Source organism: Micropterus salmoides, unplaced genomic scaffold (genome assembly GCF_014851395.1).
Source record: "Micropterus salmoides isolate LMB-PRFRI ecotype aquatic unplaced genomic scaffold, ASM1485139v1 Ms_hic_scaffold_6, whole genome shotgun sequence".
NCBI lineage: Eukaryota > Metazoa > Chordata > Actinopteri > Centrarchiformes > Centrarchidae > Micropterus > Micropterus salmoides.
The window spans coordinates 17911723-17938339 of record NW_024044348.1 but is presented as its reverse complement, the minus strand read 5'-3'; the positions used below and the strand labels follow the sequence as shown (position 1 = coordinate 17938339).

Sequence of the window (26617 nt, the reverse complement as noted above, 5' to 3'; positions counted from 1 at the left end):
GATTACGTTTGCCTCTATTTGAGTAGTTATGTTAATTGTTGTTGCTATCTGTTGTTGATATTAGTGCTGAAAAGAAGTTACTTGTGCAGTGTTTTTATTTTCAGCAAGACACTCCTTCATCTAATGTAATCCAAGCTTTCCTCATGTAACCTGAGCACCCCCAAGTAGGCGAAATAAGTATTACATGCCCTCGTCGGAAATGCCGTTAAATGTATAAATATCCTGACCAATAATGTGACAATTGTTTCCTGTTACCAAATGCTTAGAACAGTACAACCGTTCAACCATGGAGGTTCGATTGTGGAAAATGTTTGATTATAATACGTGCAAATAGATTTCTTTTCTTTAGACATTAAGTTTAGAAAGGCAGTCCCTTGGGAAACCTGAGACGCCCCCTGGGGAACCACGCCCTAGGCAACAAAAGAGCGACACACGACCTCGCTTCGCTCTCTCCTCTTCACTGTTGGCTCTTCCACTCTGCTCGGCCCTCTGGACGCTTCGGCACGCACAGCGTGCCTCGCCAGGCAACGCCCAGACTCGGCCAGCGAAACAAACAGGCCTTTGTTCGCCTGAAGCTACACACCTGAAGTGCCGCGACATCGATCTGCCTTTAGTTTGTTTTTATTTTCTTTATTTCTTTTGTTTGTTAAAGTTATCAGTCCATTAAGTTACACTGGACTAATTCAGGAACGACCAAGTTCCATTTTAAGCTTTTTCGTCGAGCCAACTTCACCGAGGTCAGACCAAGCCACGTGGTCTTGCCAGCTACAACGAAGGAAACCTGAAAACAGCCGAATTGCCAGACGGAGGAGGCGTTTTCAATCAGACACGGAGAACCCTGGAGAATCCCTAGCAAAAAGCCAGGATCGGCAGCTAGCGTGGGACCAGCAACAGGCCAAAAGCAGACTGTCGACAAGCAGTAAGACTTCACACACGTTCTGTGATCAGATGTCCATTTTAACTCCTAAATTATGACATTAGTTTACTTTCATTAGTTCTTCTATGCCGTATGAGTCAAATGCTTCCCACAACCGAACCTCCAGGCTCATTGTTCAGCAAATGTTTTTGTTCCCTGTATCCAACCATCTTTTTATCACCTTAGTTAGAGAATAAATTCACTGTAATATAATCAAGAGCTGTGTGTGTTGCCTATTTCTAGTTCCTGCCAAGAGAATTGACCCTTTAGATATGAGACTGACTGACTGATTTAAGATAACTGAGCGATTATTAACTAACTGATCACTGATAATTATTCAAACTACCTAGAGGTCCGGAGACTCTAGGATTATAACAACTCCGGTGGTGCCCTTAACGAGGAAATTTTGATTTTATGAATTTTAATTCATAATTGGGTATCAATTCTCATAAATTTATTAAAATGCATAACTACTAAATTTAGGTCTGCTACATAATGGTGCCCCGTGTGAGGCCTTGTGACATACTATAATAGACTATACACACAGCCCTGATGCAGAGAAGTTATTATTGAGTCCCAGAATATTTTTCCCTCCAAAATTTTGCCACTGAAATAATTATCGCCCAGTAAGTTGCTCCCTAGAAACTCTCCTGTCTTCCCTCTTAACTTAACGTTAGTGATGAAAGTGTGTGTGAGTTTTGACCATGTTCTTTGTTGTGAAATGAAATGCTTTGTGCAACTTGTTTGTCCCGCGCCATCATTCGTTGTTGTTCAGTACAGAGCTGTAGTGAGCTAAGGTATGAGGACCGAGCTAATGTTAAACTGAATGCATTCCTGTAATGTTACCATTTGAGAAATCTGAGCTAAAGCTACATACAATCTCCGCTGACGAGTGGATGAAATGCCCTTTTGGTTGAGAGAAACTTAACCGATATTGATAATTTTAAGGCCTAATAAGAGGCAGACAGATTACAGTTGCGCTGTGCCAATGTGATTTGTTTGCGGCTATAAATAACAGTCTGACGCGCTGAGCCGTGGATTGTTATGTTATATGCAAAACTCCGGTATCCTGTTGAAATTAGCTACTTCAACAAATTCAGCTGCCCGGCAGTGGAGTCACAGGCGTGAAGACGTCGAGTTTAGCCTGTAGCGTTGTACCTACCGAGCTAAGTTAACGCTAAATCGAAGCTTGAAAGCAAGCTGAGTCATTGAAACAAAGGAGCGAGTCCTTCCCCCATTTTGAGCGGGACTGGTGTCCGTCAGTGTTCTGATTTACTGCCGTTGCTGCAACGACGGTTTGCTAACACAGCTCCCCTACTGGCTGGCGGAATAAATTGCATGCTCTGCATTAAATCGACTTCAGCGTAATCAGTAACAGAGATGAGCGTTTGAATCGAGTGAATTAAACCAGACTTTGGTGATAGATCTTTTTAACTTGAGACACATAAACCATTGTGTTGACTCTCAGATTAAATTAATAAGGAGTGTTACTCCTTAAGTGTAGGATAGAGCACAGGCTCTCCTTTTTCCTTGAATAACTGCTAACTTTTAAAGATCTATTGGGTGTTTGCTTGTAACAAGGTACTGAGCCAATTTAGTACCCTAACCTAGGATTACACTGAGTAGTTCTGTTAATTTTGATGCAATCTTTTATTCAAAGATTCGCTTTTCTAATTTTGATCCAGCTGTATTTGAATAAAAAGCTTTATTCTCATTACTGCTGCAATATCCCTGATTTTGACTTAGTTAGTGCTATTTTTGATCCTTGCAGGAATAAGATAAATGTAGAATAACATCTTGATTTGAATTTTGTTAACTCTTGTTGTTTGGACTGATTGGAATTCTGAAACCTACATTAAGCTTGATAAGTTGAATTAATAGCTTTCCAACTAGGCTTTCTTTAATCCTTGTTCATTATAAATGTAATTTGGACTCTGACTTTTATAGCAATTGGAATTGTGATAACTTGATAATTACCAAAGGGTAATTAAAACCTTCAGTTTAATCAGCTTTGATTTTTTTTATTTAATCCACTTTAATCATCCTGGGATTTTTGTTAATGTAACTTTGAACTTTGAGTTTATTCTCATTGCCTTTAAACTTAGATTTTTGAAATTTAATTATTTTTAATCTCAAATTTTAATTTTTCCAATTTTGAACTTTGATTCTAAAATTTAATTTTTCTCAAACAATTTTTTTCCAACTTTGACTTTGATCATTAAGGACTTTGAGCTTTGATTGTCAAGCTAGTTGTAACATGAACTTTTATTTGATCTATAGCATTTAACTTTAATCCCAAGTGTGATTTAATTTCATTTTCCTATTTTTGCCTTCATCCTAAATTTGAATTTTCAGTTTGGTCATTTAAGTCTGACTTGAAAGTCAGCTTTCTCCAACCTGACATTCCCTTTTTCTCAACTAGTAAACACACTAGCTGAAACTCTGTTTAACTGACTGGCTCAGGTCTGCTGTACCAGCTAACACCTGTAGTCCACTTCTGATTTTGTTAAAGCAAATTGTATAACTGAGTCCATAGATTTGATTTTGATCCTTCTTTTCTTCAGATTCCAACCTTCCAAATTAACTTAACGGAACATCAACAGCTCCAGGAAGCTATAGAAGCAACACCCATTTATTTTTGTATTTTTATGCATATCCTCTGAGTTGACACACTTGTTTGTCTGATTTGGACTCACACCAAAGTCCTTTAACCAAACCACTTGAGTACCTGCCTTTGAACATGGCAGACCCACGCTTAGTGGCAGCCAGTGGGGGCGACCCACTGGAACACTTTGACTCCATCTTGGCCCACATGACCAAGACCATGGTACCTGGCTACTCAAGCCAACTGCAAGGCACCGATGCGGTGAACCTTTAAACAATTTTTGCAGAGCTGGTAACAACTGCTCTAGCCACTTCCTCAAAGGACAAAGCCTTGTCCCAGATGCTAGGAAAACTAGCTATAGTCATGTCTGCCCAATCTAAGCACACGCACCAGCTTGAACAGCAGCTTGAAAGCACCAGGCAGTCACTAAGTGAAGCGGAAGAACGCATCACTGACCTACAGGCTCCTTGCCACCTCCCACAGGAGGGTGGAGTCGATGAGGAGAAAATTGAGCTGCAAGAAAAGACCAATCAGCTTGAACAGTCACTCTTTCAGCAAGAACAGGAGTTAGAGTGGACTGAAAGTAAACTTAAAGACACAACTGAATCCCTTGACCAATCAGAAACCCTCCTTAGACAAGCAGTGGGGGAAATTAAAGAGCTAAAATTACAAGTCAAGGTTTATAGCAAACTTAGAGAAGCTGACCAAAAACGCATGCAAGAAATGCAAAGACAGCTAGAGGATAGGGACAGAGTAACCCAATCCCCGCTACAGCAGGAAAACAAGGAGGACTTGGCTGATACCAGAAGAGAGTTCCAGCTCTCATGTGAGACAGCCCAACACACTCCCTCCTACAAAACACTCCCACCAGAGAGAGACAAGGCTTGCTCCCCTTTGCCAGCCTCAGGAGGATGGTCTCCACGACCACTCCCACAACTGATCCCACAGGATCATATGACAGAGCGCCAGAGAAATAGCCCTCCACCTACTCAGGTGAAGACGGCTTACTCCCCTCGGCTGCATCCGCCGCCCACTGCTGACCATGACTTAAGCCCCTCTGACAGGGACTTAGACAAAATCGCTCGCCACATAACACGCTTCGAGCCTGAGTCTACAGGCTCAAATGAGACCAGTATCTATCTAAAAGATATTGAATACTACTTGCGGAAATTCCCTGCTGCCACCACTGACGACAAGATTTACCTGATCAAGGTGACATCTAGTCGAGAGGTCAGCAGCTTTATTGAACGCCAGCCCAGGTATGTCAGACAAGATTATGACTCACTCTGCCAGGCACTGGTGGAGGAATATTCTGACTTGACAGCACAATCAGGTCTAACAGCTGCACTTGCTGTTAAGCAAGGGAGGCCAGAACCTCCTCAGCAGTACTACAACCGACTCAGACAAGCGTACTTTGGTACCAAAAATGAGCCAGATATGGAGGAAGAATTAAACTTCAAATATATTTTTATCCAGAACCTCCACCCCACTACCAGTCATCATCTGGGTGTGGCAGCCTGCCCACGCACCCAAACCAGTCGACAGCTACGCGAGTTAGCTACAAAAAGATTTGAAAAGCAGAGACTCACCATGACGAGGCATTCTGAGCCCCATGGTGTCCTCACTCTCAGCATCAATTTCCTACAGGTGGAGCCAAAACGAGCCCCTGGTCTTGAAACACCTGCGTCAACCTGCATCACCTCCCAGAATTATAGACCAAGCCAGAAGCAGAGGTGCAGCCTGCCTCAGCAAAATGAGCATGGTCGACGTCACTCAGAACCATCTTGGTCTGACAAGAGCCAAAATCTGAGGCCTGAAACCCATCGGCCCAGGTACACGCCCAACCGCTGTGAAACCCACCTCTTTTCACGGAAGGGGGGACACAAGCAGCACAAATCCCAAAACAATTGGGACAGGCGATCTCAGAGAGCTACACTCCAGAGATCCCATTATAGAGACACAAATAGCGATAACACTGAAAGTGAGTCTGACACACCCACTTTTAGTAAGGAGGAAATTACAGCGCTTAAGCGCCTGCTCCAAACCCTGTCCAAACAGGAAGATAAGAAGGCAGAGCACTTGGCCGCAGCTGCTGCAAAGCCAAAGTCCCCTTCTCCTGACACTTTGTCAAAACGACTGACACGCTCACACAGATGGACTGAGAGAACCACTCCCTCCAGGACACTCCTGGGGGTACAGTCCGACTCAAGAGAGAATCCTCTCAGAGTCCAAAGCCACTCAGGGCAGTCCGCCCTCCCAACAGTTCTTGTGTCACCTTACTGAAAGGGGAGTTTCACGGAAATTCTACCTGCCTGTAACACTTGAAAACACTCTGGTGCAGGAAGCACTTCTTGATTCAGCCGCAGACATCACTGTAATGTCATCAGCCCTCTTCAGGCAGCTACAGGCTATGACCCGCTCCCACAAAGACCTGAAACTACAGACTTGTGACCTTGAGGTCCAGCCACTCGGCCCTGAAAACCTCAATCTGACAGCCATGACATTAGTCCACATGTCTATCGGTCCCATGGACCTCATCCACCCGGTGTATGTCTCACCATTTGACGCCATTCCTCTACTCATTGGCAAAGACTTCCTTAACCGCTTTGAGCCACTGCTTGACTTTCAGAACTTGACGATCTGGGCACAGGTGAAACGACCTCTGCCTATCTCACTATCTGAATACATCACAGAACGCGAAACCCGCCTCTGTGCTTTAGTTACCACCTCAAATGACGCACTGATCCCCAAAACCACTCCACTGGATTGGCCGATCAGCACCGACACTCATGACTGTGAGCTCAGGACTCCAGAGATGGGGCACACGCCTTCTTCCTTGCCTCCTGACCTCTCTATTAAGGAAGTGATTCACACTGAGCCTTCAAAGGCTACTGTCAGCCTTTCTTCTTTGCCGCTTACCAGCGACTCTGTTCCCACAGGCAACATAACCAATGACAGACAGATGGGTGCACAAACTGTTACCGCCTTCCCTGTCAACACTTCACCAGAGCAATCCTCCATGACTTTACATAAAGGCATGAGCGGGGGGTCAGACACCACATATAGTCATCCTACAGCTGAACTTGACACCAAGTTTACAGTACTAGGCAAACAGGGTGCTGTTAAAGACACACCCCAGCACTCCCAAGCAGATTTGCTCCCCACCCATCCCGCCCTTATGACTTGCAACGCCACCAGAGCCCAGGAAGCAGGCATGTCTGTGACAGCTGCCCCTGCGCCACAAATCTCAGTCCCTGACTCTCTTGGTGACTCTGACCTAATTCGGCTTCAAACTCTTGATCCCGCCATTAGCAAAATGCTCCTCTGCCTTTCTGACGCAGAGCCTGTCTCAAACACTGAGCTTGCTTCCATCCCTGGCTTGAAACACCTTTACCCGGTGCGCTCTTCTTTGCGTGTCGTCACGTTACAACGGAGAGGCATTTCTTTTCCCTTGTTAAAGACACAATTTGACAGGAGGGAACCCCTAACTGAACCAGCCAGAGGAAATAAACATTTCCTCGCAGGCAAAAATAATTTAGACAGCACACAAAGATGCAAAGTCTATAATGACCAAAATGCGTCTCACAACAAGCTCCGAAGGGGGGACAGAGTGTGTCATCACATATCTGCTCAACTAAGGAAACAGGACGGCCAGAGAACAGGAAGACTTGCACACAAGTTCTCTCCCCACCGGACCGATCCTTCTGTGGTCACAGACAAACATTCACCTGTTCTGGACCGAACCAAGCTTCACAAAAATCCCATGGGACTTGTCGGGAACGATAACGTCCTAATAAATTAATAATTAACAGAAATCCTCAATTAGGGACGATAGCTGCTAGTGGTTAAAAGGCCATTAGAGTTCACGTGTGTGCCTTGTAAAACAGAACTTGGAAGCCAGGTATCCTTTTACTTTGGTCCGCCACCCACAGCTCTAGCCACTATTCTGTGTTTCCCTGTTGCAATTTAAACCTACCACTAAATTACCAGTGGAGGTCTTTAACCAATTAAATTAGAATTTCCAAAAAATTTATCACCCACCAGGTGGAGCCGCTCTCAACCTGACCACTTAGTCACAAGTGGTGACTTGTTACTGTCTAAATTTATTGTTCCTTATACCAATTAAGAGTACCTGCTCCAGAGCAGACATTTTCTTGCAGCAACTGCAGAAATGGAATACCACTCAGAACAGTTCCTCTCAGGACTAAAAGCCGTATTTTATGGGTTTCGCGCATGGGCGTGGCAAAATGACTCGCTAGCGCCACCTAGAAAATTGGAAAAAATTAGCCCCTCGTTCACGTTCAACCTACATGCACGAAATCTTCTGGGGATATGTATCATATCAAGACGCACAAAAAAGCCTCAAGAACCCATACCCTAAAGTCAACAGGAAGTCGGCCATTTGGAATTTTACGGCCATTTTTGGATGATTTACACACTTCGTACTTTAACGAACTCTTAGGGATTTAGTCGGATCGACGTCAAATTTCTGCTGTGCCTTCTAAAGGCATTTATGAAAAGTTGTGCTATTTGCGAGTTTTCGTCAATGGGCGTCAATGGCGTGTCTGTGGCGTCGATGATTCGCCATGAAACAGGAAGTTGTTGTAACTTCAGTGTACATGCTCACATCTGGACCAAAGTGTACATGTAGGATGAGAGTCCAGCCCTGAACACATGTACATGCCGACATTCACCCACAGTCATAGCGCCACCTGCTGGCAACAGGAAGTGACCTTTAACGAAGCAGCCCCTGCCACACGTTTCACCTACATATACAAATTTTCTGTGGTACGTGTATCTTGTCCAGACGCACAAAAAAGTCTCTTGGAGCCATAGCCTAAACCCAACAGGAAGTCGGCCATTTTGAATTTTACGTCAAATTTTGGATGATTTACACACTTCGTACTTTAACGAACTCCTCCTAGGGATTTAGTCCGACCAACCTCAAATTTCTGCTGTGCCTTCTAAAGGCATTGAAGATGAAAAGTTGTGCTATCTTTGAGTTTTCGTCAATGAGCGTGTCCGTGGCGTGGTGTCAACTCTTCACCATGACACAGGAAGTTGTTGTAACTTCAGTGTACATGCTCACATCTGCACCAAACTTTACGTGCTTGATAACTCTCCCACCCCGCAGACATCTACACGGCAATACCGATTTATATTCATAGCGGCAAGTGCTATGTAGCTCCACATAGGGGACACAGGAAGTGACATATAACACCTTCATGCGGCGTCGGAAGCGCGTAGCAAATTCACAGCCGCACCGGCAGAGCTCCAGAATATGCAACGCGGCCGGCTCACGCCCGGACGCGCTACAAGTGCGAGGGCCCGCCCAACGCTGCTTGCAGCTTTAATTAAGTCCTAAAACCCCTATTTTCTTTAAACAAAAATATAAATCTATTTTGCCATTAAAAGTGTGACAGGAATAATAGAGCGCTCACACAAAGCTTACGAAAAATGGTAAATTAACCAACTTCATCCATTGAGAGGGAGGCAGGGGAAGAGGTTGGGCTTAAAAAGGTCTTAAAAAGTCTTAAATTTGACCAGGTGAAACCTGCAGAAACCCTGATATTGTTCCATTACCTCCTCTATCTGACTTAACAATTTGCATAGTGTGGGACTTCTTATTTTAAACAATCTGTATTTGCTTATGATTCCATAAAACTCCACATTTAAAGCTCCCTTTTATAATATTTAAATAAAAGTGCTGCTTATGGAATAAAATTATCCATGTCTCTTTTTCCACAAAACACAGTAAAAAGAAATTTTATTTAGCTTGAGATTCAAGTTATTATCACTTAACACCAAAAAATCTCATTAAGAATCTGGAAATACAGAATGTTCAACATTATTGAAAAAAATTATTAAAACAAATTGATTATCAAAAGTGTTGCTGGTTAATTATCTGATCAAGCAGTCAATTACTTTGTCTATTCAGCTTTATGCAAGATGTGCCTTATTGTGTCTGTTAAATGTAGAAATAACTTAGCTGCCTATATGGAAAGAGGCAAAGAGACCGAAGAAGAAGATGTTGATGGAGGAAGCTAAGAGGAGAAAAAAAAAGTGACCAAGCAAGCTGCCGGACGTCGACAAAAGCTTCGTGAAATAAAATGATGCAAGACAGACGCTGAGCTGTCTTTCTTTCTGTTGGACTAGAAAGTAATATTGCTGTGTCTTGTGTTGTCACACTTGCTTGATGTTTGGCTGTGTTACCAAAGTTGGCGATTTGCTAGTTTTTGATCGAAATGTAATTATAACCAATGCACCTGTATAGAAATCCCTATTTACAATAGCGGTGAATAACACTCTGAAATGGTAGGGGCGCCAAATCGCACAAAAAAAAAACATCTTCCATATTGTTGCTTTAATTTTAAAATCAATGTACAGTATGTGGACTTTTTGCCACAGCTGTAGTCATCAAAGGACTACATTACAGTCTGACATCTCTTATTTGACGAAAGGCCAATACACTGTCAAAACTAAGTTAAGGCTCCAGAGAAATTTGAACTTTATGTTCAAACATTATGTAAGAGCAGCCTGTTTTTTAATTCTGAGTCAACAAAGTAAAATAAACAAACGGGCTGTGGTATCATGTTCTGTTTTTTATCTCAATCAACTTCAAATAGACACTTTTGTTCAGATTTCAACAGCACTGGCAATACACGTAATATTAAAATAAATAAAACAATTTGCTATTAGGAAATGTTTACTATAAACCAAGTAACAAAATCAGACTAATAAAATGTAGTTAACAAACAGTAAATGTTGGTTTGTAAAAAACGATTTTCCATTTATTCTTAAAAGACAATCCAGAGCGTATTTATGGGTGTTCTTAAATTTGGGAACTTAGAATTTCTGTTAACTTTAAAAATTCAATATACTGATTTCATGACTATGGCTAATGTTTTAAACATGTAAACATAAATAATGATTAAACAAAACACCCACCACTTCCTGATCAGGAGCTCATATGTGCAAGCATCAATCCATAAATAACAAATTGGTTGCATTAAGCCTTCTAGAGAACTCCTGAAAATACAAGTTCAGTAACATGAAGAAAAACATGTTACACAATTGTACCATAACAAAAATGGTTAGATACTGATGAATTCACATAGGAATTAATTATCTCCATGTTTTCAAATGTTTACAAGATTGTTGATGGTTAAAGATTAAAATTAAGATTTGGTGTCTATTTCTTTCTTGTGTAAGACATAATAAACAAAGTAATCCTAAAACATAACATTACTGTATTGTCAACAGAGCACAGAAGCATTGTCTAGTTTTAAAAATTTGTAAGGTGTTACTGCTGATTGTTTTTGTTTTATATAAGTTCTGTTATTCTCCTCCATTGGCAGTTTGGTTGCTACTGCCATCTATTGCTTTGGAGGTACAGCACAGCACAAATTGTCAGTAAACAGCAAAAAGAAATTCCATCTTGTAGTGTTATTTTGTCTGTAATTAAGTCCTAAAACCCCTATTTTCTTTAAACAAAAATATAAATCTATTTTGCCATTAAAAGTGTGACAGGAATAATAGAGCGCTCACACAAAGCTTACGAAAAATGGTAAATTAACCAACTTCATCCATTGAGAGGGAGGCAGGGGAAGAGGTTGGGCTTTTCAATGAAGGGATGATATAAGAACACATCGTTAGATGATGAATAGTTAGGAAAAAACAGGAAGAAAGACCACTACCAAAGAAATGCACAATTTGGACTGGACAACATGAATCTGAGAGAGGATGCACAGAGGATCTTTAGGCTATGATGACTGAATAATTGTACTAGTAACAGCAACAAATGTCAAATATATTTGTGTTGTGCTTTACCCAAAAGGCAGTAGATGGTATTAATGATGCCTGAATCTCATGAATACCAAGAGCATCCGCAGCTTAGTGGAGGTGATTAGATTAACTTAATATCGAAACAGAAAGCACAATGAAATAATAAAAAAGAAAAAAACATGGTAAAAGAAAACAAAACTTTACACACACACACAAATTTAAAAATAACTGTACTGGATAGGCAACAACAATGAAGCGTAGGTTTCCACTGACAAAATTACTACTTTTACATAGTGTGAAAAAGTTGTGGTTGGCACAATTAAGATAAACAAGCAAGCTCCTTATGACAGCACATCAGGACTTGTTCTGCCCTTTGTCATCATAAATTGCTGCTCATCTGACAATAAAAAAGTCTGTTAAGTTAGTAACATGTTGGCAGTTGGGAGACCTTTCTAATACAAATCATGCATAGGCGACAGAACAGCAACAAAAGTAAAAACTGCAGCTGTGGCAACAACAGTAATTACCAATTTTCTTGAAAAGACAAAAATGATTATTGTTATAAATAAAATAAATTATTGTTACTGTAGAAATATGAAAGAAAATATTTTAGCACAAATTTATGAATGGAAAAAACATTTTTCAGGACATGCAGCAAAAAATCTCCTTGACCTTTTTGTTACATAAAGCCTACTGTTGTCTTTGCCAATCTGTGTAGTTAGGGATTAACTAGTGTGTTTGCCTGACATTTAATATTTCTACCCGTCCTTCAAAATGAACTGGAATTTCCATCATTTTGAAATCCTAGAACCGAGCTTGTTTCAGAGCAGTATATAAGAAGAGTGAGATCAGTAGTCCTCACTGATACGATATTTTACAGTCTATTAAGACAAAGTTGCAGGAACACTTAAGTAAGTTTCAATTGACCTGAAAAATATAATGTAATTTTGTGTTTTTAATGTTGAATAATATGTAATTGTTTTTGTTTTAGACATCTATGAAAATGAAGTTGCTTCTAGCAGGAATTGTTCTGGTGTCGCGGTGGCAGCCCGGCTGTCGGTGAGTGTCCTGTTTCTCCTTTCCCTCACATTCTGGTTTCCCTGTGCCTCCTCTCTCTCTCTGTGTGTGTGCTCTCTCCCTCCCTGCTCCAGAGCCCGGCTGGCTACCCACACCTGCACCTCGTTTACCTCCATCCCCGGCCGCCGCACCTGCCAGCCATCAGCCTCATCACTGCCAGTATATCAACCCCGGCTTTCCACTCCACCCTCGCTCGATCGTCGCAGCTCTTGACCTGGTGTCGCCGCTTCGTTCTGGCTTTATTTCTTATACTCCTTTTGCCTCTTGTCCTCTTGCCTACTAACCCTGTCTCTGTGTTTTTCCCCGCCAGGTTCACTCACCTCTGCCTCCCAGCTCGGCCAGCCGGGCTCGCTCGCCTGCCTCCTCCTCTCGCCGCCTCCACGACACCCCCCCGGCTTCTCTACTCGCACCCCGCCTGGACCCCCGTCACCGTGTCCTCACCTACCCGTCTGCCAGCCTCCCCCCTAGCCTCCAGCCTTGTGCCCTCCGTTCCTCCAGCTTCTCGGTTCCCCGAGTCCTCGTCTGCCTCTCCCCCTCCTTCCACCTGCCCTCGCCTCGAGCCTGTTTTTTCCTCAATAAACCTCTTTTTCACCCTCAGCGTTGCGTTTGGGTCCGTTCTGTCTCCCACCGTTACAGAACGATCGAGCCACTATGGACCCAGCACGCTCCCCCTCTCCCCCCCCCTCGACCGACCCCACTCCGCTGGAAGTCATCCGCGCCGTCGCCTCCCAGGGAGCGGTCTCGATCAGCATGCGGCCCGGCTCCAGTCAGTGTCCGATGCGCTCTGCTCCCTGGGCGAGGAGGTTCGGCGTCTCAGTGCGCGGCTCCCCGACCCCTGCTCCACTCGTCCTCTGTCCCCCTCTCAGTCTCCTCCTTGTTCGCTCTCTGCTGATTTTGTCCCAAGCGCCCCAGTAGGCGCGTTCTCTCCCCGCGAGACACCCGTTTCCCAGCCTGATAAATTCTCTGGCGATCTGGGCGCGTGTGACGGCTTCCTGGTTCAGTGCGCCCTGGTGTTCAAGAGGCAACCAGTGTCTTTCCAATCCGACGAGGCTAAGATCTGTTACGTCGCTGGGTTACTCCGCGACCGGGCTTTGGCCTGGTACGCTGCCGTCAGTGAGGGCCAGCCCCACGTTCTCTCCTCCTACTCCTCCTTTGTTGAGGAGATGCGGAGAGTCTTCGATCGCCCGGTGCGAGGGAGAGAGACGCCTGGTCGCCTCCTCTCCCTCCGCCAGGGTGATCGGAGCGTGGCGGAGTACTCGGTGGATTTCCGTATTCTGGCGGCCAACTCGGGTTGGAACAGTGAGGCGCTCCGGTGCGTGTTCCTGGACGGCCTCAATAATCGGATCAAAGACCTGCTGGCCGTTAGGGACGCCCCGGAGGGTCTCGATGCCTTGGTCGAGGTAGCCACCGACCTCGACAACCGCCTGCGGGAGAGAGAGAGGGAACGTGTCGCCCGCGCTTCCTCCTCCCGCTCCAGCCTCACACCGTCGCGGGCCTCTGTCCTGCCGCCCCCCGCGCCCCGATCGGCCGTCCCGCCTGTGCTCCCTGCTCCCCCCACACTCTCAGCTCCACCGTCTCCTGAGCCCATGCAGCTAGGCCGAACTCACCTCTCTCCGGAGGAACGCGAACGCCGCCGTCTCGCCGGGGAGTGCTTCTACTGCGGGAAGCCCGGTCCTTTTGTCCACCTGCCCTGTTCGCCCAAAAGCACCTGCTCGCCAGTAGGGTTGGGACTACTGGCGAGCAGGGCCCCCTCCCCCAACCCCCGCGTCCTCCTCGATGCCTCCATCACCTGGGAGAGCATCACCCAGCCTCTCAAGGCCCTGATCGACTCGGGCGCGGACGAGAACTTCCTAGATTACCAAATAGCTCGCCGCCTTAAGATCCCCCAGGTCCCCTTAGACACCCCCCTTCACGCCACGGGTCTAAACGGCCAGCCTCTCGCCATCGTCACCCACCGCACTCCTCAGTTATCTCTTCTCTCTTCCGGCAATCACCACGAGTCCCTCGCCTTCCACCTGATCTCTTCCCCTGCCGCCCCTCTGGTTCTTGGTCTCCCCTGGTTATCCTCCCATAACCCCTATATCGATTGGTCGCGGGGGAAGATCAGGAATTGGAGTACTTCTTGCCATTCCTCGTGCCTCCTGTCTGCCCGAGCCCCCGGTGATCCGGTTCCCCCGGTCTCTCCTCCGCTCCCTCCCGACCTGTCCGGGGTCCCCGATGTCTACCATGATCTGGCCCCGGTTTTTAGTAAGAACCTAGCCCTGTCACTACCCCCCCACCGCCCCTACGACTGCTCCATAGACCTCCTCCCGGACGCTCCCCTCCCGTCCAGTCACCTGTACAATCTGTCGCGACCGGAGAGGGAGTCTATGGAGCAGTACATTAAGGACTCCTTAGCCGCTGGCATCATTCGCCCTTCATCCTCCCCTCTTGGGGCGGGTTTTTTTTTCGTAGCTAAGAAAGACAAGACCCTCCGCCCTTGCATCGATTACCGGGGGCTCAACGCCATTACCGTTAAAAACAAGTATCCCCTCCCGCTCATGGATTCGGCCTTCGAATCCCTCTCCCGGTCCGCCATTTTTACCAAACTGGATTTGCGTAATGCCTATCATCTGGTGCGGATCCGGGAGGGGGATGAATGGAAAACCGCGTTTAACACCCCTCTCGGGCACTATGAGTACCTAGTCATGCCCTTTGGCCTTACCAACGCCCCCGCGGTTTTCCAAGCCCTGGTTAATGACGTTCTTCGCGACTTCCTCCACCTTTTGTTTTCGTCTATCTTGACGATATCCTGATCTTCTCCCGCGACCCTGCCCAACACACTGAACACGTCCGTCTGGTCCTGCAGCGGCTTCTGGAGAACAGGCTCTTCGTCAAAGCAGAAAAATGTGAGTTTCACTCGCCTTCCGTCCAGTTCCTCGGTTTTATTATTGAAAGGGGGCAGCTCCGCGCCGACCCCTCCAAGATCCAGGCGGTCGCGGACTGGCCTACCCCCACCTCCGTTAAGCAACTACAACGCTTCCTCGGTTTTGCAAACTTTTACCGCCGCTTTATACGCGATTTCAGCACCGTCGCCGCCCCCCTAACCCGCCTCACTTCCACCTCGGTCCCTTTTGTCTGGTCTCCAGAGGCCGCTGCGGCCTTCTCTCGCCTCAAGTCCCTGTTCACCTCCGCCCCCGTCCTCACCAACCCTGACCCCTCCCTTCAGTTCGTGGTCGAGGTGGACGCCTCGGACGTGGGCGTCGGCGCCTGCCTCTCCCAGCGCTCCCCCAAAGATAACAAACTGCACCCTTGCGCCTTCTTCTCCCGCCGTCTCACCCCCACCGAACGAAATTACACCGTGGGGGACCGAGAACTGCTGGCCGTTAAGCTGGCTTTAGAGGAATGGAGGCACTGGCTTGAGGGGGCTAAACTCCCTTTCCTCGTCCTGACCGATCATAAGAATCTCTCCTACATCCAAACTGCTAAAAGATTGAACTCCCGTCAAGCCCGGTGGGCCCTGTTTTTTGATAGGTTCAACTTCTCCCTCTCCTACCGTCCTGGATCCCGTAACACCAAGCCTGACGCTCTCTCCCGACTCCATTCCCCAGACGCTCCCCCGAACTCCCCGGACACCATTCTGCCCCGCACCTGCCTCATCGCCTCTATTGTTTGGGAAGTTGAATCCGCTGTTCGCCGCGCCCAGTCCACTGAACCCGGCCCTGGCCTCGAGCCTCCTAACCGCCTCTATGTCCCGTCGAGTGTCCGCTCTCAGGTTCTCCAGTGGGCGCACGCCTCCAGATTCAGTTGCCACCCCGGGATGGCCCGTACCCTCTTCCTTCTTCGCCAGCGATTCTGGTGGCCTTCCATGGACAAGGACTGTCGGTCCTTTGTGGCCGCCTGTGAGGTGTGCGCCCGCGCTAAATCCTCCCATCAACCACCCGCCGGCCTGCTCCGCCCTCTCCCGGTCCCGGTCGCCCCTGGTCCCACATCGCCTTAGACTTCGTCACCGGACTCCCCAGGTCCAACGGGAACACGGTCATCCTCACCATCGTCGACCGTTTCTCCAAATCCGCCCACTTTGTCCCCCTACCTAAACTCCCCTCTTCCTTGGAAACCGCCCGCCTCCTCATCAACCATGTCTTCCGTCTACATGGCATCCCTCAAGACATCGTCTCCGACCGGGGGCCTCAGTTCACGTCCCAGGTCTGGAGAGCCTTCTGTCGCGCCTTTGGCGCCACCGCCAGCCTCTCTTCGGGTTACCACCCCCAGACCAACGGACAGGCCGAGCGAGTCAACCAAGACCTGGGAGCGGCACTCAGGTGTGTGGCGTACAGAAGCCCGGCCTCATGGAGCTTACAGATCCCCTGGATTGAATACGCCCACAACTCCCAGGTTTGCGCTGCCACTGGAATGTCCCCCTTCATGAGTTCACTGGGCTACCAACCCCCCCTGTTCCCGTCCCAGGAAGCAGAAGTAGCGGTCCCCTCGGTACGGGCCCACTTCCGCCGTTGCCGCCGCATCTGGAAGGAGACCACGGCCGCCCTACAGCGCACCGCGGCCCGCAATCGCCGGTTGGCAGACCGGCATCGCACTCCAGCCCCCGCCTACCGGCCTGGACAACAAGTGTGGCTCTCCTCCAGAGACCTCCCCCTGCAAACCTCTTCAAAGAAACTCGCCCCCCGGTTCATCGGCCCCTATCCCATCGAGGCCGTCATCAACCCCTCCGCGGTTCGCCTGATACTCCCCCCTCACATGAGAGTCCACCCGGTCTTCCACGTCTCACGGGTCAAGCCCGTCTCCACCAGCTCCCTCTCTGTGCCAGTGGCAGCGCCTCCCCCTCCCCGGATGGTCGACGGACACCCCGCTTACACTGTGCGCCGCCTCCTGGATGTGCGACGTAGAGGTCGAGGCTACCAATACTTGGTGGACTGGGCCGGCTACGGCCCGGAGGAGCGCTCCTGGATCCCTGCCAGTCAAATCCTGGATCCTTCCCTCCTGTCCGACTTCTACCGGGCTCACCCAGACAAACCGGGGGGTCCGCCTGGAGGCGTCCGTTGAGGGGGGGGCCCCTGTCGCGGTGGCAGCCCGGCTGTCGGTGAGTGTCCTGTTTCTCCTTTCCCTCACATTCTGGTTTCCCCTGTGCCTCCTCTCTCTCTCTGTGTGTGTGCTCTCTCCCTCCCTGCTCCGGAGCCCGGCTGGCTACCCACACCTGCACCTCGTTTACCTCCATCCCCGGCCGCCGCACCTGCCAGCCATCAGCCTCATCACTGCCAGTATATCAACCCCGGCTTTCCACTCCACCCTCGCTCGATCGTCGCAGCTCTTGACCTGGTGTCGCCGCTTCGTTCTGGCTTTATTTCTTATACTCCTTTTGCCTCTTGTCCTCTTGCCTACTAACCCTGTCTCTGTGTTTTTCCCCGCCAGGTTCACTCACCTCTGCCTCCCAGCTCGGCCAGCCGGGCTCGCTCGCCTGCCTCCTCCTCTCGCCGCCTCCACGACACCCCCCCGGCTTCTCTACTCGCACCCCGCCTGGACCCCCGTCACCGTGTCCTCACCTACCCGTCTGCCAGCCTCCCCCCCTAGCCTCCAGCCTTGTGCCCTCCGTTCCTCCAGCTTCTCGGTTCCCCGAGTCCTCGTCTGCCTCTCCCCCTCCTTCCACCTGCCCTCGCCTCGAGCCTGTTTTTTCCTCAATAAACCTCTTTTTCACCCTCAGCGTTGCGTTTGGGTCCGTTCTGTCTCCCACCGTTACATCTGGTTCTAATTGTGGAAACCAATGCCAAGGACTGGTTTCCTGTTGAAGCTGCGAAAGGTTAGAAACATGGCCTGATAAACGTCTCTACAAGAACAATGTGCATATCTGTATCTGATCAAGGATTATGTGTTTTACATGACAATGATTTTTTTTACTATTTGTCTTTTTCACCAGGAACTCGTGATATGTTGCGAGCATACGATGATATGAAGGAAGCCAACTGGAAAAACGCAGACAAATACTTTCATGCCAGAGGAAACTATGATGCTGCCCAGAGAGGAGAGGGGGGCCGATGGGCAGCTGAGGTTATCAGGTAAGGAGCAAAGAGCAGGAAAGCATTATCTTCATGTATATGGTTGTTGTATATTAGTAATTTTTTCCTCCAAAAGAAAAACTAATCTTATTAGTAAAGCTGTAGATCTGAGCTAGAGCTGTAGACCAAAGAGCCCAAAGACCCTTTTGTTTTGCCAATGGTGAAATATGAAGTACCTCAGGGACCTCATTTTTTTGGCCCTTTTGTATTTTCCATTTATATGCTACCATTAGCTGACATAATTCACTGGTATTATATCTATTATTTCTATGCAGGTGACAACTTTCCCCATATATCATCGTCACCTTTATTTAGCGATCTGCTCTTCTACCTAAATGAGGCTCCATCTCACAACCTCCTCTGTGAAATATTGGTACATTTGGCGATCATTATAGGTCCAGGCTCTTTCCACAGCCTAATTTGGTCACATCTTAGTTTACTATTCTCTAACACTATCTTTGGAATAATGTGAAATCAGTGGTTCATTTACATTTAGCACTATTGCAATGATCTGTATTCCTGCCTAAGCCAATATAACCTGTCTAGATCCCTTTAGTTCAGAATACCATAGCCTTGTCTTTATTGACATTTTTTTTTACATCCTTCCTTTATTAATCATTCATTTATGAATTTGATGTATTAGGTTTTGAAAAGTACTAGTTTTGTCATCTGCTCGGGCTGATATCCATTGTTTATATCTATATCTATTTTCCCATTTCAGTGATGCCAGAGAGTGGCTGCAGGAAAAAATGGGTCGTGGTGCCGAGGACTCTGCGGCTGATCAGAGGGCAAACCAGTGGGGGCGGGATGGAAATGATCCCAACCATTTCAGGCCAGCGGGACTTCCTGAACAATATTAGTATAAAAGTCATCGCCTTATAATAAAACTAATGAAATACATTTCTAGTGTTGGAGTGATTGGCAACACAGTGTTTCACACGACACAAATGAATGTTTTATCATGATTTTACCAAGTTGTAACTTTTCTGTTATGTTTATTGTTGTCATACACCTCTGGGGTACTGCCTGGTAACCACCACCCATCATTACTGCAAAAGAGAATCAGAATCAGCTTTAGGTTTAAACATATAAGGAATTTGCTATGGTCACTCTGTGCTTGACAATAAACATAAACCTATTTAATTATAAAAATATGAAATTGACGAGATATACAAATAAAGACTTTATATGTGCAATATAGCAGATATTGTTCTCAGATAACTGAACTGAATACATTTTTTGCCACATTTGCCCACATCAGAAACAGTTTCTGACCCAGCCTAAACTTGCATGAAGACAAGAACAAAATTCCCTGAATTAAACACATTAGGTTAAATCTTTGCACGGGCAAATCAAAAATGGATCCCCCTGGAGCGAAATAAGAGCGGAATATGTCATTAATAACATTTACATTTATTCATTTAGCTGACACTTTTATTCAAAGCATCATAAGATTGCTATTTATATCAGAGGTCGTTGGAGCAACTAGGGGTTAAGTGTTTTGCTCAGGGACACATTGGTGGATGTTTCACAGTCGGGAGTTGAACCCAGGTCTCTCACACCAAAGGCATGCGTCTTATTTACTGCTCCATAAGCATCTGTATAAAAACAGTAAAGACTGAGACATTAAAGGCTCAGGAAACCTTTGCAGGTGTTTTGAGTTGATTAGCTGATTAGAGCTCTTCTCAATGTCGACAATTCTGTATTACAAATTCTTTATTCTAAAATCTAATACATTTTGAGATACTGGAGTTTGGATTTCTATGAGCTGTAAGCCATAGCCTAATCATCAAGATTAAATAAGAAAGGCTTTATATTTAACTTTATATGGAATGAATCTAGAATATATAAAAGTTTCACTTTTTGAACGTAAGAAAATGAACTTTTTCACAATATTCAAATTTTTTGAGATGCACCTGATTAAGTTAAGATAACTAATCCAATGCCAGTTCTTCACATTCTTCTTCTTCTAGACACAAAAGTTACTGAATGGATCATTTAATAAACAGAATGCATTTGATACTGGACAGTGATAAAACAATAACATCATTCGGTGATAATTGGAACATTGACACTGCAATGATAATTTCTATAGAAATGTGCTTATACTGTCTCACTATGTTATCATTATGGCTACGATCCTTTTTGAAATTTTAACCTTTCTGCAATTGAATAGCAACATATTCACATGAATATTTCACTTCTATATATTTCAGAATAAATGTCAAAATTGCCAGATCTAAAGGAAAATGGAAAGTTTGAACCTCTCTTTTGGTGAAATAATGTTGCCTTTCAAATGGATTAAGTCTGGTTCTCTGATGCATTTGTGGATTTAATGTGTCAGATTACATCCCTGTCCATCTGTGTTTGTGCTCTTGGTGCTTCATTCAGCTGTAATGTTAATACACGGCCACTCAGTGGCAGTACTGGCCTCCACCTGACATCTGCGGCTGAAGCACATTGAAGAAATATTCCTTGTTATGTGGCCTAATTTACACAAGTTTAGTTTATATGAAAATAACATTGTGTCAAACACACACAATAGTGTTATCGATAAACTCTGATTAGACTTCGGCTCAGTGTGGAACTATGCTGGAAATGACATGAACCAAACTCAACCTACCAATAGGAATGACAAAGGTGAAAGTTGACCCTCCTTATAAACAGCAGTGATGAAGATGTCAATAAAGCAAAGTCTGTTCACAGCAACATATAGAATTGTTCTAATCAGGCAAATAAGTGACTAGAACAAAAAATATCCCCTTTGACTTCTTTTTTCAGGCCAACATGGTAGCAGGAGATGGCATATCAACCTTTGAAAAGTTCTATTGTTTTGTATTTTCTTATAAAGCATTAATATTTCTCTTGTAGCCTGCCATAGAAAATTTGTTAGGAGATGAGTCCCCTCTGGCAGCCATCTTTGTTTGGTGCAACTTGAGTGTCAAAGTTGCTTAGTAAAATGTTAGTTGTGGAATATTTTCTCCTTCATACGAAAGTCTTTGGGGGATCTAGAAATGTACAACAAAAGCAGAAGGGTTGTGTAAAAACTGATTAAGTTTGGCTTCTAGTTAGCTAACTTTACATCTTGGATCAGAAAATTCTGAGCATTAAAACACATAATTTCTGGCATTCTGAAGAAATATTTCGGACTAATTTATGGTGAAAATGTCTTTATTTATATAGCCTAAAGGGGAACACAAAATTCATGTGGCAGGTGACAATTCAAAATTTAAAAATATAATGGAATATAATGCAGTGATCATTAGCTTGTTAATATTTTTTAGCTAAAGGAACTTTTTTTGGACAATGCACATTTGTGATATTCTATATTTCTTATTGTGTAAATAAATCTTGCTCAAAGCATTTTTATTTGTTATTTAGCGTTTCTTGTTGCAAGATATTTTCCAGAACATTTTTAACAAATACTTTCAAAAAGGTGGTGTAATTGACACCCGTTGCTACAGGCCTATGTTAATATTGTTAGTGTCAATGCAGCAAAAACAAAATGCAGATCGTTGATTTAAAATTATTTTACGTTAGGGTTTTTTGCTCTATAAAGCCCTGCACTGTTTGGTGGTTAGCTGTATTGTCCATGATGTATAATCAATGTGGTAACGGCTGCTCGGGTGGGGTAGCTGGCTCTCGAGCAGGCGGTGCACGGACCAGACAACTGCAGTGGGCTCGTTTTATATTATACTCGTTCCGGGGCGCCGCTGTCAGGCGCTGTGCTCAGTACGATTTCTGTCGGTGAAACACACTGAGTGATGCGCGACCTGCCAGCAGCACCATCGCTCACAAATCTCAAAAGGAGGTGACTTGATCAGCATATGACATACTCCAGGTAAGGCGTAGTTGTATTAACTAAAATGTTACAACGAGACAGGCAACCGCCGTTAAACATCGATGAACCCCCGCACTGTCAGCGAGGCTGATTGTAGTAGTAGTCGTCCGAGGCATCAAGAAGAGCGGGCGGATAGACGCTGATCTGCCCTGCCTGTGGATTTGTCTTCAGCATCAGGGCGGTGAGCTTTGACCAAAAACGTTTCCTGCTTTAAAAGTCTGTCGTATGATTCGGGCCATGTGTATTCCTGTGTAACTGAGATTTGAGCTGCTTTGAAGTCTCACCTAATGCTACAATGAGCTGTGATTCATCCATGCGCAGCGTAGTCTACGCCTATAATTATAGATTGTGGATATATTGCCATAGGCCTTTAGTGTCTCATGAGATGCGGAAGGTCATTATTTTTTTTAGATGTCCTTAATGGTTCAATTTCTTTCCTTCCAAAACCGCGCCTCAGGCACGTGCAGCCAACTCTGAGTTATCTTTCTGGAAATGGTTTACATCTGTTATCTGCTCATTTCCTTTAATATACATCCTATTATCCGATACTGGTCTGACATCTAAATGACATATTCAGATGAATTCCTCCCATCCATGGTGCCATTCACAAGACTTAAGTTGAAAACAGTGCGAGAGAGACTACACTAGCCCCTCCTGAAAATACTGCTTTAAAGTTGTTTAAGATTTAAACGTTGTGTAAGGCTTGTAGGTATCCGAAGTCTTTATTTGGTGGAGAATTTGTGTGTGCTTTAGTGCCTGCTGTGTGCCACTCTGTGCCAGTCCCGGCCACAGGGGAGGGCAGTTGCTGAAGGCGTTTTGTGTCTGGCTGTTCATTGTTCAGAGGGAATAAGGGACAGGCTCAAAGGGTCTGCTTTGCATCATGCAATGTTATGTCCTTAGCGTCTGTCCTGATCCAGCCATGCAGAATGCATTTCATTAGTCATCGTGCACTTGTATGATATCTTCGGGCTGTAATGTTTACAGGACAAGTCTTGTTTAGTTGGTTTCTCTCACAAAAGCAACATTGTCCCTGGAGTCAATGTCGGCCCACTGTGGAATATACTGTACAGTACATATTAAGCTGCATTAGGTTAATAATAGCCTTTAGCCTTTAGAATTGATCTACTAATTTGAATGTGTGTATCGCTACTAGTGGGTAGACTGAGTGACATTGAGTGTTGTGCTTGAGAACAAGAGGAAAGCTGATAAAATGTGGGAACGTTCGTGTAAAAGTCTGATGCAAACAAAGAGATTTTAACAGTGGGGCAGAATAAAGATGGGTACAGTGGGGAGTAGAGAACAGACAGGCAGAGAAGGAGAACAATGCCTGTGTCGCAGCTGAGGATGTAGTCTACACTGCAATAGAGGATGAGGGCAGGTAGAGGAGAGTAATGCATAGCTATTAGATTATTATATAGAGAAAGTGAGGGGCCCCTGGAGAGCCATGATAGAAACATATAAGGCTTTGGAGGAGGCACCCAGCATGTTGACTTGCTGCTAGGTTGACAGTGGGGAGTTTTTCATTTTGATCCCTCTCTTCCCACCTTTTCCTCTAGGACTGTCGTCACTTTTTCTGCACTGTCCCCTTGTGCATATCTTTTTCACTCTCCTGCTTTGTCTCACCATCTCTGTATAGCCCAAGATAGTTTTCTGTATAGCACCTACACTGCAAGGACAAACACCCTCCCCTGCAGCCTGCTGGGATCTTATTCATGCTGCAGCCGGAGGATACTAAATTGGACTCTGAGGGATGAAACAGAATAGGGCAACAGCCTTCAGCCCTGAAAGATAATAATAATAATCATAACTATTTGGAAATATGTGATTAAATCAATAGCCTATCACAGTTGATCTAAACACACTTGTTACTATAGTTTGGCTAAAATATTCCTTCAACAGAAACAAATCTGCCTTAGCATCGTGGAAAGCTGTGCCACAGGGAAATCAGTTATTCATTATGTAACGTCATGTATATCATCTTCTTAAAAGCTTTGCTCTGTAATCTATGGATTTCATTTACACTCTCTACTTTCTTCTTAACATTGGTGTGGGCAGAGATATAAAACTAAATATTCTAAGATAATCAAACCTATCGATAGGGTTAAAGGGTGGGTGTTGACTTTCATGATGCATAAAATTGTTAGAAAGGCAAGAAGGCAATCGAACCGATGATTCATGATGAGGCATTTGTAAGATAAGCGGTGCTGCAATGTTGTTACAGACAACTGTGTTGCAGCAGAAAAGCTTAGTGTGAGCAATTAGAGCGAGCACATTTCCATTCAACACAGGATTTAGCATGTAGAGGACAAGCTGTGAACCACTCTGTTGTTGTGTGTTAACTTGCAAACAGAGACGCGCTGAGGAATTACAGATGAGTGGGGCTAGGTATAATTTATACCTTTTAGAGCTTGTTGCGGGTTAATCCGCTGGAAGTGTATGTGAATATACCTACCTATATTTTTACCTGTTTACTTCGAGCAAATTCCATTCAAACAAAGGAACCGACTACTTGACAGAAAAAGACTGAATGCCCTAAAGGAGTCCACCCTAAAGCAGAGTTTACATTTGGACTACTGCAGGGCTGCATCTGATTCTTTTTTTCTCACTGATTAAAATGTTGATTGTTTTCTTTACCTTATTCAAATATCACTAAATAGTCTATAGCCTGATGAGCTATTGTTAAAATGCTTGTTTAATCTGTTGAACACTTAAACCCAATAAAGATTTTCAATTACAACCAGGGTGTGACTTATACAGTGAAACCGAGGGGGGTCATTTTTTTTTCCAGGTCAAAAAGAAAACCCAATACAGCGCAGGCGCGGGCTTTAGTAAACTACAATGCTTACAATATCCTTGCTTATTTATCTAATGTGTGCGGCCTGTAGATGATGATAAATCAAATTCATTACACCAGTTCATGTGTGTCCCACACCACACGACAACTTTTTTAGTCAGAGGTCACTATTCTACAGCAAAACTGCTAGAAAGTCCGGAACCAAAGACACTATCATAAAATCAGTCTGCATTATCATCTCTTATTCCTAATTTTTATCATTTCAAGTTTTAAGTTTCAACTTTTTTAGCAATATCTCCTTTCCTCTTGCTCATGTTGACTGTGAATGAAATGTAATCTGTGTTCAATACTGCAGTTGTCATACACTGTAGGGGAATTGGGAATTTTTGGGTCTCTGTGCAATGAGATGCCTTTTGTTATTAATTGGCGCTATATAAATAAAACTGAATACATTTGAAAAAACAAACCTGGATTTTAACATTTTAACAACAGCCAAGTAAAACTCCTGAATTCCAGGGTGAAAATAAAAATAATGTCTATTGTAGGAAGACTCACAAAATACTTCCTAAATGTGTATGCACAATAACTCATTCCCACCAGTGTTGGCTAACAATTACACAAAATATGAAATGATATAGCTAGTGGTAATGAAATGACAGGCTGGGCTATCAGTTAGCTAACACCAAAGGTAGGAAAGTTAAGTGTATTAAAGAAGCTAGAGCTAACTAGGCTACTGACATTAACCTGCTGCATCTCCATTAGCTGGTGAGGCACTGAACTGGAGCAGCTGTGCTGCGAGTGATGTGGATAGACCATTGACTGTATGTAAAAAGGGACAAACGAGACGTTCAATTAATGTGTAGGTTAGGAAATGGAATGGTCCATTTTAGGGGTGTCAGAAATTGTATTTCAAGATTCTTGAATATAAGGCATGAGTATGGGAAATAAATTGTAATATTTACAGTGACAGGTAAGAAAGACCCCCTGAACTGTTGCTTTTGCCTTTTCGGGGGGGTCCAAGCCTTAATTAGGGGGGTCATCCCCCCCAAACCCTCTGTTATTCGAAATGTGATTACAACGATAGAGAGAGAAAATAGTAGCAATTCCTCAGATGCTGAAACCAGCAAATATTTGGCATTTCCCCCCTGATACGTTTCTAAATGATTATTTTGATGATCAAAATTGGTGTTACTCTTCATTATCTGACTAATTGTTTCAGCAGTATTTTGGACTTTGGACTCTGTATCTACAAACATAGTCAACATGTGTACGTCATGTGCAAATCAGAGCATAAGACAAAAGTAAAATTGATGATGACATCGTGTTACACTTTTTCTTATGTGCCCGTAGACTCATATATCATGTAAGTTAGGTGATATATTACGTCAGAATTGTTGTGTATGTAGTGTGCATTCATGAGCTTGTGAATCACCAGTAAGATCACCATGGCTGCTGTCGTATTGTTCCATGAGCTGTTCCATTATTTACCGTCTGTGGAGGATTTATCTCCACATGACGTCATCACTACAGTCAGTCTCTCTACAGCTCAGCT

The 26617-nt window shown here is 44.9% G+C and overlaps 2 protein-coding genes across 4 annotated transcripts in view; both read left to right on the top strand.

Moving 5' to 3' along the window:
- The first annotated feature begins 12112 nt into the window (after positions 1-12112).
- Positions 12113-19302, top strand: saa (serum amyloid A). Its single transcript, XM_038701782.1, has 5 exons — positions 12113-12217; positions 12298-12339; positions 18120-18174; positions 18292-18430; positions 19152-19302. The coding sequence occupies exons 2-5, from the start codon at positions 12304-12306 to the stop codon at positions 19288-19290; spliced, it is 369 nt and encodes a 122-aa protein (XP_038557710.1). The 5' UTR covers positions 12113-12217; positions 12298-12303; the 3' UTR covers positions 19291-19302.
- A 2817-nt stretch (positions 19303-22119) lies between these two features.
- Positions 22120-26617, top strand: part of apba2b (amyloid beta (A4) precursor protein-binding, family A, member 2b) — a 71885-nt gene continuing 67387 nt past the window's right edge. For 2 of the 3 annotated variants that reach the window (XM_038701341.1, XM_038701338.1), the window contains exon 1: positions 22120-22271. The gene's annotated coding sequence lies outside the window, so the exon portion shown is untranslated. Of the gene's footprint in view, positions 22272-22358; positions 22453-26617 lie in introns of those variants that run through there. The other variant, XM_038701339.1, reaches the window with a different exon arrangement.

Bases quoted from the DNA above. Each gene is read 5' to 3' on its own strand.
- saa (XM_038701782.1), top strand. From the start codon at position 12,304: ATGAAAATGAAGTTGCTTCTAGCAGGAATTGTTCTG. The intron at 12,340-18,119 runs GTGTCGCGGTGG...CCGTTACATCTG, and splicing joins TTCTAGCAGGAATTGTTCTG to GTTCTAATTGTGGAAACCAA. The intron at 18,175-18,291 runs GTTAGAAACATG...CTTTTTCACCAG, and splicing joins TCCTGTTGAAGCTGCGAAAG to GAACTCGTGATATGTTGCGA.